Source organism: Lissotriton vulgaris, chromosome 5, assembly GCF_964263255.1.
Source record: "Lissotriton vulgaris chromosome 5, aLisVul1.2, whole genome shotgun sequence".
Lineage (NCBI taxonomy): Eukaryota > Metazoa > Chordata > Amphibia > Caudata > Salamandridae > Lissotriton > Lissotriton vulgaris.
Window position 1 is genome coordinate 1912079285 of NC_141693.1, and position 13024 is coordinate 1912092308.

General features: G+C 44.9%; 1 protein-coding gene across 1 annotated transcript in view; it reads left to right on the top strand.

The window, feature by feature from the left end:
- LOC147717703 (E3 ubiquitin-protein ligase TRIM39-like) overlaps positions 1-10186 on the top strand; it is a 113807-nt gene extending 103621 nt beyond the window's left edge. The window contains exon 10 of the mRNA XM_086924490.1: positions 9024-10186. Coding sequence (XP_086780616.1) covers positions 9024-9565 — 542 coding nt within the window. The 3' untranslated portion in view covers positions 9566-10186. The remainder of the gene's footprint in view (positions 1-9023) is intronic.
- The last annotated feature ends 2838 nt before the right edge of the window (positions 10187-13024 follow it).

The window sequence follows — 13024 nt, forward strand, 5'->3', positions numbered from 1 at the left end:
TGGCGGTACCTGCACTAGTTCTTATCTTTAGCAGAAACGCACCCTGCCTTCAGACAGCATGCATCGCCTCGAGGCCCAAACAATGGCAGAGTAGCGCTGTATAAAATCAAGGAATTGTGGCTTCATACTTCCCGATAATCTTCACCCCCATTGCACCCGTCCCTAACCTGTCACAGGGGGGCAGACTTTGAAACCAGAAGACTCTTTGGAGGCTCGGAGCCCCGTGAACCAAACTTCGTCTGACCCCAAAAGAAAGAACCATTATGTAACAGAGAAGGGTATAAAAAAAAAAAAAGTATAACTTTAAACTTACCGCCGGTACCGCGTTGCATCACGTCTTCTAGTCCGAGTCCTCCTCTCACCGTGACGTCACGTTAGCAAATCAAAAGACTGGATGTGACTGAGGGTGGCTACATGGCTAGATCCTGCCATTTGACAGGGCATCGGGCGAAAGTACGTCACCGCCCGACAGGATCCTATCTTTAAACTCCTGCATTACACTAGGCATGCACAGCATACCTAGTGTAATGTCAAAGGAGTGGCCGAGCAGAAATTAAACCGCCCTCAGCTCACACTGGCACAGTCGGAGTCTGCTGGACTCCTGCTGCTCTCGCCGTCGCCTGCATGCCTGCGCGGTGCGCACGCACTGTTGTGAAGCACAGGCCAGAAATGTAAATAGACGAATTGCGTCTGCTTACATTTCTTGCTGCCCGTGATTCTGTTGCTGATTCTGCCTATTGGGGCACCGCCCCGGCGCCCCTATGGACCAGCCGCCACTGTTATTCTCTTTGACCCACTTTGGTAGGTCCGGGTGCTCGATAATTTTTGTCCAACAGGGATTTAGTTTATTCATTCTGGGCCCATTAGGTTTTACCTTGTTAGTTTCTTCCATTATGAGATGAAATGGTATAAAGTTATGGTCGGTCCAAGTCTGAGGCAAGGGAGTGGATACTTTGATGGTATTAAGATTGGAACATACACAGTCTAGTATATGGCCTGCTATATGTGTGGGGTCCTTTGTAAGAATGGTGAGCCCTAGCACCTGCATAATGTCTTTAAAACATTGTACAATTGAGTCAGTCATGTTGTCGAGGTGAAGATTTATATCTCCCAGTAATGTAAAGTTTGCTGCTTTGAGCGTTAGTGTGGTGATTACTTCCCCCATACTATCTAAGAAATGTTTCATTTGGCCTGGTGGGCGATAGATCAATGCTCCCGAGAACGTAAAGGAGTCATGGGCCTGTAGGTAAAATGCGATGCTTTCGGCTCCTTTAACCTCATCGCTGCTAGGCATATTCCCCTCCGGTGCTAGAGTATAATGATTTGGGTGTGGTCATGACGGAACGGTTCCGTCATCAGCACAGCTCCACTGTGCCTCATGACGGAACCGTTCCATCATGAGCATCGAAGGGGTTACTGTCAGGAAGTTCAGAGATACTACATGTGAGGGTCTCACGATGTATAACAGCAATCCCCCCTCCTCTCTGTAAGGGTCTATCAAGTCTTTGTATCCTATAGCCGGAAGGTAGTGCACAGATAATATCTGGGTTGGACCATTCTCTCAGCCATGTTTCTGTTACCATGAGGCAATCCAAGTTGTTCTCTGAGATCAAATCATATATGTGTAGTGCATTTTTGCACATAGAGCGTGCATTAATTAGACCCCCTTTGATGATGTTATAAACAATTTTAGGGGTGTCCTTGACATGAGGTTGTAGTGTGTGTTTACACGTCACGCACGTAATAGGTCCTAGCCATTTATCCACTTCTATGGCATGATTACAAATCATAGGGTTAGTATTCAGAGACAATAATTTTTCTCTAGACATCTGACCTGGTAGCATTTTTGACGTGTGATGCAGCCCCCAGCCCGTCCAAATGTGCTACCCTAAGTCTGCCACGAGTTTGTGTGTGTCCTAGGGGTAGCATATTATATGTAACCGGCGTACTATCCCTGTTTGCCCTCAGCGCATCTTGTTTAATAATGCATCAAGGCCCAAGCAGGGACAGTGTGACCTTTACATAATGCTGTCTTCGTGGTCTCTATAAAACTAGAGAGGGAATAACAGGAATTGTAGGATTGTTTCATGTGCTCCTTAAATAAACCTGAATATACAAAAGTGGAACAATCCTGGATTGCAGTATTTATAGTGCCGATATCAAAAGTATTTGCCTGTCAGTGGAATCACACAGGACGATGAACCCTCAGAGTAATGTGAGATATACATACCGTCAACTAGGCGGCCCTACCATACATAATTACTGATGTGGCGGAACTAATGGAAAACAAAAACTGAGAAACTGCATTGGTGGAAACTAAATCATGGAAAACGAATTAGGAAATCCAAAATTATGTTCATTAGGTTGGAGTTTATGACTACTGTGGGATTTTGGGTTTCAGTGATTGGAATGCTTAGGGTGATGAGGGGCTTTAGAGGTCAGCAATACTTGAAGTTTGGGCATAGGGTTCAGGGATTGATTGAGTGTTGGGGTGATGAGGGATTTTTAGGGTTCACCGATGAGTGGTATTTAGGTATGTGAGGTGTTGTTAGGTAATGAAGGGTTTTAGGGCTCATGGATGGGAGGAGGGTCGATTATGGGTAGCGGCTGAGGTGGTGAAGAGTTCTTGGGGTTTGGATGGGGTGGAGTTTGGGCTAGTGAGGGACTTAAGGATGATGATATTTATAATAATAGGAAGTACTTTATTTCTATAATTTCATATATTGTTGTCTGGAGCACACCATATAAATTCAATGCCACATAAAATTGCAATGATATTCAGACTTATTACAATACATCTTACAAATCTTCCACATTAATTATACATACACAGCACAATTTTTAAATACAACAAAGACATTTTATTTCTTCAATACATGGCAAGAATGGAGTTGGACAATGTGCCGATATATTAGATGCAGCTCAAATATAAGAAATACATAGAACTTATGAAAGTATTTAATATATGTGCAATTGATTAGAAAATCATCATTGAAATATGAACAAACAGGTTGTTTTATGTCCAGTCTGAGCAAACAGCCAACACATATTTTATCTACTAGACTTCCTCAGGGCTTTTCAAATATAAAGTAAAGAAACCATCCAAAGGCTGGAATTGGAGCGACAGGAATATGGTGTAAGAACAAATTGACATTGTGTAGTTGTTCCTTGTTCACTGTAATAACATAGCACAAGAAACAACCATTTACAATTTTAAATTCCACATGGCCAACCAAAGATGCTATTTCAGTCGCAAGAACCAAAGGGGCTAATGTTGTTGCAGATGTCAGAATCCACATCCGAACACTCCGTATTGCAAGTATTGGTTTCCCTCGGTCTTGTCCCCTCACCCATTAGGGAGACTAGCAGGCCTTGGCCCCCTAGTCTTGGTCACAGACAAAGTCTTGCAGAGCTTCCCCTCCTCTTGCAGCCCATCTGGCTACGTGACAGATGACCGGTTTTGGGGTCTCAAATCCCCATTATAATCTATTTCCAGACACCAATTGCGATTTAGGGTCTGGGTCTCTGACGTTTATGCTTCTTTTGGCGTGTACACTTTTATCTCTCTTATTCCTCTTAAAAGGCTGCTTATAACAACAGGAGAGGCCCTGAAGCTGATAGTCACACTACACAGGCCATGGGAGTTCCTAGAGTTCACACCTGGATGTCAGTCACAGGGATAGGTGCATCAAAAGGTTAATCCTGGGCTCCTAGCCCTCCTCTTTATGGTTCCCTTATCAGCCCCATTTCCTCCCTGAGATATGTCCAGGCCCTTTACTTGTGATCTATCACTGAGTCAAATAGCACCCTTTAAAATGTATAGGAGGGAGTGTATCTCTTCCTTCCCCAGTTTGCCCCACCCAGCTCACAAGAATGCAGCAATAAACAAATCTATTTGGGGGTATTCCTCTACTCCTTATGTCTACACCTGGCAGGCTAGAGCCTCCCAATATGAAACCCAGGATCCTACATGTAATGTAAAATTACCGGCACACTTGCACTCAGTGTATACGCATATCATATACACTATTAACACCTTGGCTGCTAGGTGTTTTCCCCTCCTGTGCTGACTTTTGATTATTTCCATTCTTTCATGACGAGCTCAGCTCGTCACCAGCACAGCTCAACCGTGCATCATGACGAGCTGAGCTCGTCATGAGCATGGAAAGGGTTAAGTACTGTTACCTTCATGCATTGTGCCATCACAGACACACTCACATTCAACCCACACCTTCATTCTGTGTGCACTGCTTAGTACTGTAGCCTTTCTGTGTTGTGCGATGGTGTGTTACAAACACACTGACAGGACCCACATTCTCCATGCATGCACTGCACTACACTTCACCCTTCATGTATTTTATTTCTCGCAAGCACACATACACCCAGCACATGCTTTCACTGCACACACACTGCACAGCACTACATCTCATGTAAATTCCTCTCCAGCATACATTCACCCAGTACACACACTCACCATGCATTCACTTAACTGCACTGCTCTATACTTGTACTGTACCCTTCCTAGGTACACATATATCCAGCTCAGCGACACCACGCATGTGCTGTGCAGCTTTCTACAGCTACCTAATGTAGGCCAGTGGAACCTTAAAAGAGGTGAGTGAGGCTGTAAGCCTCACTCAAGTGACACAGGGTAATAAGAACCTGTTCACTCCTACTGATCACTAGAGGGTATGCTGCCACCACCAAGCCCGTACTGCTAACTACTGGTGAAAGCAGTACCATTCCATCACTACGAATGTAGTGCTTTGGGCACCCCTCCCGGTTCAACAAGACCACAGTCCTTGAGACAGGTCTATGTCATGGTGCACACGTATGATCCATGTTTGCCTATGACAACAAAATTCAGCATTATGGATCCAGACAACAGTACTCAGGCCAGGGGTACAGGTCCATTACCATGCAGAGGACTTTTCAGTCCTAACACATGGGGTCAGTATTTTATCTTTCTCAAGATCCTTTGGCTTGCATGCGGCTTTGTAATTATTCATAATAGTTTGTAACTAGTTTGTTCTGACATTTTTGGATGACAGTTGGTCAGAGCAGGCTGAACTGATTTGGAATACTGGGTTAGTGCACACAGCCTTACCAGCGTACGACACTTAATATTTCTGTTTTGATTAGCTAAAATTGTATTATTTTTCTCATCTGCACATTCAATGTAGTCCTATGGGAAGGATTCCTATGTAAACCCTTAAATTTGTGGGTGAGTCTGAATCTTTCGGGTTCTACTTGGGAGGTTGCCCATTTCTTTTCTGTCCTGATAGGCTTTGTGGCAATGATCTCATGCACCTACATTTTAATTATCCTCTTCATGTTTGTAATAAACCCTCTGAATTCTTCATTCTGCCCTTGAACTCACTTATTGAGTCTGTTCTCCCCTAATTGACTGTTTTTTTTAGATGCTGATTGGTCCCTTCTCTTGGGACACATTGCTTCATGAAATTGAGGTTTAACACCATCCCAATCCTCCAACCCATGGTCGTACTGCTGAGGTATTTTTTAGGGTGTAGAATTTTTGGGGTACCATGCACCCACACAATCTTCATCACAATAACGTGGTTCTCCCCCACATTCTCACTGTCCTTATCTCAGGCTAAAGCATACACTGTGTGGACCGTGCACATAAGAAGAAAGGAGGCCTTTCTGTCATCACAACTCCTCCTGGTCCTGCACTGTAGGTAAACAAGTAATACTTAACTCCATGAAGCTGATGACGTGCATGATGACATGCTATTTCCATTTTCCTGACATGACACTTCCTTCTCTTTGCAACAACAAAAAGGTGATGGATGGAATACTTGAATTAATCTCAGCTACTTGAAATCGCTCAGGCCGCATCCCAATCCATCGTTTTTCACCCACCATGCTACCTCCTTGTGGACCAAGCCATATGCAAATCAGTCTTGACCCTGCTCCAATGGGAACAGTACAGCCCTAAGTGCCAAGCCAGGTCCTCCCTGAGGTGGAATACAAGTAACCTAGAACCGGTTTCGTCCTGATAAGGGATCATCAGCCATGTATAGCTTGATTCCAGTTGCACAGTGAGTGCGGAATCCACGTCTGGGCATACCCATCACACTTAAAGCTTCATCTGCAACAACAACAAGGTGATGGATGGAATGCTTGAATTAATCCAGCCACTGCCAGTCGCTAGGGGTGTAGTAGATACGTACGTAGATGTAGAGGTATGGGCTTGCTTCGGGCTGCAGACCTTGAGTATCCGGACTGGTTTAAAGACATATCGAAATGAAGCTGAAAAATCTTGTTTCATTCTATGGTGTTGCTTATGGTGCAAGGCACATCTAAAGAACAGCTCAGATCTTATCAGGGCGAAACCGGTCTTAGGTTACTTGCATTCCTGTTCACAGATCGTATTGGTGATCTCACGTGACCCCGCTCAAGGTGTATGATGTATTGGTTACACCACTAGTCATGATATGTATGAATGATGAATTAATAGCTGTGTTATTCTTTTTAGGTTCTTGTATTATGGTGTAAAAAATGTAATGGACTGTTCTTTATGGCACAGTTTTTTAAATCAAATTTTGTAAAAGAAGATATACATTCATTAACTTTGCACTCTTTTGAGAGAATGTTTTAGCCCCTCTTTAAGAAAAAAGACTAAAAGGATAGTTTCTTCTCTGTCTACTGATTGAAGAAAGAAAAACACTTGGTGCTACTGAAAGGATAGGGAAACAACACCCATCAGAGTTTACACTGCGAAAAATATGTTAGAATAAACAACGAAAATGCACAGTAGACCTTTAAGGGTCGCACTTGTGTATAGTTTTCTCTTTTATACTACAGTGCAATCTCTTGCGCTTAACTCTTCGTGACTGCACTGCTTAGAAGCCCTAACCGACGAAATCAAAAAACAATAATGCAAAATGAGCGCAGACAATCTCAGAATGCTGATATACTTTGAGTAGAGAAAATTAAATTAAACATGAAATGTGATTGGGTTCCTATTCATGGAATGTTCTCCAAATATCACCAATAACACCCACCATTGTATGAAGGAGTTGTGTATTCTTTTCTAAGTCCAATCTTATTGATTTCCATTAAAGATACATGTCAGCCCAGCCAACTGAGGCTTAGAAGAATTTCCCACGTTTTGGATCAGAGTCATAAATAGTGAAGGTCCCACTGAGGGTGAGATACATAAATCATCAAATAGTGATTGTTTATCGACCAGTCCTGTTAAAAGAAGCATGAAGACGCTTGCCTTGTGGAAATACCTATCCTCATGAAGCCCTTTTGGACTAAACTCATTGGCCGGGCTGACATACAAATTTAATGGAAATCAATAAAACTGAGATTAATTTTCTCTACTCAAAGGATGTGACCATTCTGAGATTGACTGCGCTCCTTTTGCATTGTTGGGGTAGAACCAACATCATCTCAAATTCAAACCATCAGCTGATCCCTTTTGAGAGATACTTGTAAAAGACGTAAGTAAACATCTGGACTCTCCCTGAACCGTTCCAGACTGAAGCTCAATTGTAAAATCATTCTGTAGACACAGAGTATCTAAATAATTGTGTCCAGTGTAGTGACTTCAATTGATACTGAAGCCCGGGAAGGTTGCATGGCCACCCTACAAAGTTATTTCTTATTTGGAATGAACCTGCTGGATGAGTTACCCTCTGACTTCTGACCCGATCACAGTAATGAAACTCCTGCTGCATCAAGATGATGATGCTTTCCGTATATTTCAATGGTCGCTTGTGTATATTGGTCCTCTTAGATTTAGCTGCGCCTTTGGTATGGTCATTCATAAGGCTTTTTTTGGACATTAAAGATTCTAAATGTCTAGATAGTACTGTCTTGAGTTTTCTGCTATTTTTGGATAAATGCCTCACAGCACATAAGGCGGGAGCCTCTTTTCTGGTCCATGTTTCTCTCACAAAGGGTTTCATTGTTTACATTGCCTTGCATATCATACCATTAATTATATTTAAAGATCTTCTCACTCTCTTGAGCATTTCAGAAAATAAGCTGCGGATGGCTCTTAATCATCTCAAACTAAACCTACAAATAAATGTATACTTGTGCGTCTCTTACTCGAATCACCTCGTTCAGCGAAGCTCCCTTTCCAAACATGCCTTGGCTACCTCTCCAACTTGGATTGTAAACTCCACATCTTTTAATGTATAAGTACCTTGGCGCATTCCTGCAAAATATAATGGTCACTATGTCTGGATGAGCGATAATGGGACATCTACCAAACACTGTTGGACAGCCTTTCACACTCCCTGCATCATTAACAGGGCAAGAGATGGTTTTCCTGACGACCGAGCCACCACCTGCTCTATCACTGGGAATCCTCTGGTGGACATGCCAGAGGTATTACCTGGAGCTTTCACACACTTCTTCCCTAATAGGCAAATAAAGGTGATCAGCACATTTTTGTGCTTCCTGTGTATGGAAGGCTCTTGGCTGTGTGCCTGTGTGTAAGATACTGATAACGTGTGACACATGGTGTCACTATGTAAGTTGGTAGATATGGAGTTAATGACGTCAGTGGGAGGGCTGTCCTTACATGCACACGTAAAGTGGCATCTGACAGCAAAAAAAAATATTTGGATGAAATGAGGACTACAGAGCTCTTCAGGGGTTCATGTGATATTTGACAGACGGTTTTCTGATTACATTTTTAAACATTTGGTGAAAGCCAGTAACTCAGTGCTCCTGTTCACAAACCTCCTCAGCTCAAGGGGCTGCTCTTTCCTCCCCCTCTTGATTCAGTTGTAAACTATAACAACCTATGATTTATAATAACCTGCTACTTACAGACTGCAATACAAACACTGCACATGAAGGGTCTTCTGATGATTATTATGCACCATTATGATTACTGCGATGAAACGGGGATGCCATCAGCCGAGGGTGGGGCATCAGGATAGAAGGAAGCTCTCTTGCGGCTGCTGACACCGGCTGAGTATGATTGATGTGTTTATTGTGGACGAGTGACCTCTGACCTCTGCTTCTCTCTCCTGCAGCTGCGGTGACCCTGGATCCGGACACCGCTCATCCCTGGCTCATCCTGTCCGAGGACGGAAGGAGCGTGAGGCTGGGAGACCGAGCACAGGATCTACCCGACACACCCCAGAGATTCACTAAATACCCCATTGTCCTGGGGAGAGAGAGGCTGAGCTCCGGGAGGCATTACTGGGAGGTGGAGGTGGGGGACAAGACCTGCTGGGACCTGGGGGTGTGTGACGAGGCTGTGAGCAGGAAGGGAGAGCTTGCACTAGCACCTAAGAATGGATTCTGGACAGTGATACTCAGAGATGGTGAATACAAAGCTCTCACCTCCCCCTCCACCCTCCTGACCCCCCGTGCGCACCCCATGGCTGTGGGTCTCTTCCTGGACTATGAGGCGGGCAGGCTCTCGGTCTACAATGTGGATGACCGGTCTCTGCTCTTCACCTTCTCCGGGGCCTCCTTCCCCCCCACCCTGCGGCCCTACTTCAGTTCAGGAGTCAACGAGGGAGGGGGGAATGCGGGGGCGCTGCGGGTCCTGCCGGTGACACAAGAGTGAGAGCAGCTCTCAGCAGCAGCGGTGGGTGAAAATGTATTCGGGCCCTCACTGCAGCTCACCGCGTGCAGTCAGCGCACTTGTAGCCAGTGCCCCAATCACCCCTCCCCCACAGACTGTTTCTCTGCATCCTTTTAAACTGGTGACAAGTCTAATTAGAACAGCAGTGCAGTTTCTGTATCCGCCTCTGCACTCCAAGCATCCACCAAAGGGGAAACCGGCAAAGGAATTTTTTCAGATCTGTGCGATGCTGGACCGGTGTTGCCCCTTTGTAATTGAGCGTTTTGCTGAGCACTGGCCAGTAAGTGCGGAATATTGCTTCCTGATGTCACCCCCAGTGCCCACCCCCTCCCTCCGGATACAGCTCTCTGCCCAGTCAGGGACACTGCTGGGAGTGAGGATGCAGCCCACATTTTTCAGGGCCTTGTTCAATGAAGCCTGCCCTCCATATTCCACTCCAGTATTAGGAAGTGCTCAAAAATAAACTTTTAACCCTATCATGTCAGTCTTTCTGATTTGAAAATTGTCTTGATACTGACCTGAACATCTCAATAGAATAGAACCAGTTCTGCCTTTGTTTCCTTTATCAGTTTTAATTAAAAAACAGCAGTTCTTCCATAAAAATCTGTGTCAGTTGCTTTTTAAATCATTCATTGAGCAGTTCCGTATTGAAATATTTTTAAAAGTACCATCTTTTATCTGTTCAATCGTACTTTACCACCTTCTGCTCAAGTGAGGATCATAGTCAGGAGTATATTTTTGGGGTGCTGGAGCATGCCCCACCCCTAGAAATTGCGTACAAGGATTATATTTTGTCGCTCGCTGACTCTGTCTCCCTTCCTATACATCTCACCGTCATTCATCTTCCTTTACTTTCTTTGACTGTGTTTCCTTTTTCCTCTCACCTGTGGTTGCCTTTACTTAACCTTTCTCCTCTCATTTCACCCGGTGGTACTCCTTTCTACCTCACCACTCCAGCCCTGGTATTCTCGCCCCACTTCCCCTATTCTGTCCCTCACCCCCTCCCTAGTTGTCCTAGACTTGACTCTACTAAAGCACTCACATTCATTTATTTGCAGCTAGGTTAACATTATATAGTGTTGTTTTAACTATCAAGGTCACAAATATCAGCCTTTGTATATATTCACTTCACAATACCCAACATACAGTCCAGAGAGGCATCCATAGGCACTTGCAGGTTTACTACTCCTATCTCCACATCTGCTGCTTTGATGATATGTTGGTAGTTCATAAAGTGGAGCTGACATAAGTGCGGATGGATATTTAATCTTTAATATTATGGTAGGACACTAATATATAAGGCAGACGTGTGCATAGGTACATACTGCTGATTACCCTGTAACTGCACTACTCAAACTTGCATAGGTTCCAGTGTCGCAATGCAGAAGGATGGGGCCCCCTGCAGAATATGATGAGGTGCCCAGGTCTCACAGATATACATTGACATTAGGCTGAATAGGGGCTCCCTGTAGGGTTAGGGGCCCCTTGAAGACATTTCTGCACCCTGGCTTTGCGGCCACTACAGGGGCCTGCATTACTGCTGTCATTGGTTGTAAAACTACTTAATGAAGCCCTGGTCCATGACCCATGATGTCCAACAAACGATGTCCTTCCCAACTGCACTCCTGTTCATGCGGTCAGCAGAGTGCGTCTGGCACTGAACTCTAGTCTTACTCGCATTGTCTCTTGTTCTCTTGTATTCTCTGCTTCATGGCAGCTGTTGATGAATTTCCATGTGATGAGCCTTGTCTCACCTGTGGTTGGCTTTTCCTGCTCTCACACTTTCCTTGGTTTGTGTTCTTCCATCCAGACCTGTGCTTATATAAACTGCTCAGAGGGGTGTGGCTAAAGTTCATTGGTTGTTCTGGTCCAATAATACTTCACTGCTCTTGAGGAAGAGGCCATTGAAGGTGGGGCTGTGAAAGTGACGGAGTTGGCTGCCACAGCCAATCAGAGTGTATATTCCTCTGAGGTCCAGGAAGTGCTCTGAGTCTGCCTATGTCGGATGCCCCTGGGCAGAGAACATGCAGTGTGCAGAGGTGGGAGGGGAATATGGAGAGAAGGTGAATACAGATATATGAATGAAATCCTGCACATTCCTTGGCACCTTGTTTAGCTGAGGTAAGTTACTTTTGTTACGAATACAAGTTGGCACCAGTTGATGAGTATTCTGCAGACTGAAGGACACAAAAGGACTAAATGTGAATGAAGAGCTTATGGGAGAGCCCAGTGCAAAAACGGACACTTTTGTTTAAAAAAAAACACTTTACTGAACACTTTCTATGATTGGGTGGGGCGTATTTAAGGGGTGCAAGCACTCCTAGGCATGCGCTGCTGGCTCTAGTATGTCTTGTGCTCCCCACACGGAGATGGTGGGGGCGGGTGGGGGGTGGATTCCTGCTCCCAGATTGTTCCCTAGTGATGCACACACAGCGTCTTCCCCGGTTTCGCAGGGCAGTCCTGGTTTAATCCTCAATGCTTTCTGCTGAGATATGGGTCACGGCTCACATTTCTCAGGTGACGGCAGATCTTCGCAACCACTTGGATATTAGCAGCCCCTCCTGGCGTAATATTACTGGTCAAGACGTCAGCCTTAAGAACATGATAGTCTGTACCAAAGTGATCTGGCATGTGAGGTCACTGCAGCAGGTACTGCACAGCTTCTCTCCTCCCACACTACTTTCATGGCAGCCACCTCCTGACTTACGAGGATCACTGAATGGAATTTGCACACGCAACACCCCGACCGGTGCAACAGCTGTCTCCTTGCATCGGGAGTCAAACATGCTGTGCTTCCAACCGAAAATCGCTCCCTCCAATGATCTCCTCTTTCTCACAGGCACACTGGTCCTGGCAAGCAGGCAGGTGCTGGTGCTCCAGGCTCCAGAACAAGTGGTCTTGGTTTCCCTGGGTGATATCCCCTCACCTAGCAGGGAGTCTAGCAATCCATTCCTGGTCACAGGCAGAAGTCTTGCAGAGCTTCTCCTCCTCACAAGGCCTGTTTGGCTGCTTGACAGATGACCAATTTTCGGGTCTCAGCTGCTGCTTATAGTCAATTTCCAGACACCAAATGTGATTCAGGGCCTTGGTCTTTGAAGCTTTGTGCTGGGGTTCTGCTTCACAAAAATTGTACACTTTTATCTCTCTTCTTCCTTTTAAAAGACTGCCTGTAGCAGCAGGAGAGATTCTGAAGCTGATAGTCCCGCAGCATATGTCTGAACTGGGGTGGCAGAGTGAGCTAAAGAATGGTGATGGATTAAACCCAGATCAGTTGACTTGGGGTGAGTTTTTGATTTGCTCAAACGCTCCGTCCATCACCCCCTTTTGTATCGCTTTGTTCACCATAAGTTGGCAGGGTATGCTCACACGCGAGTCCCTTGCTCACTTTGACGTAAATAATTAATTTACTCTCTTAATTTCTATGCAGGTAAGTACTTAATC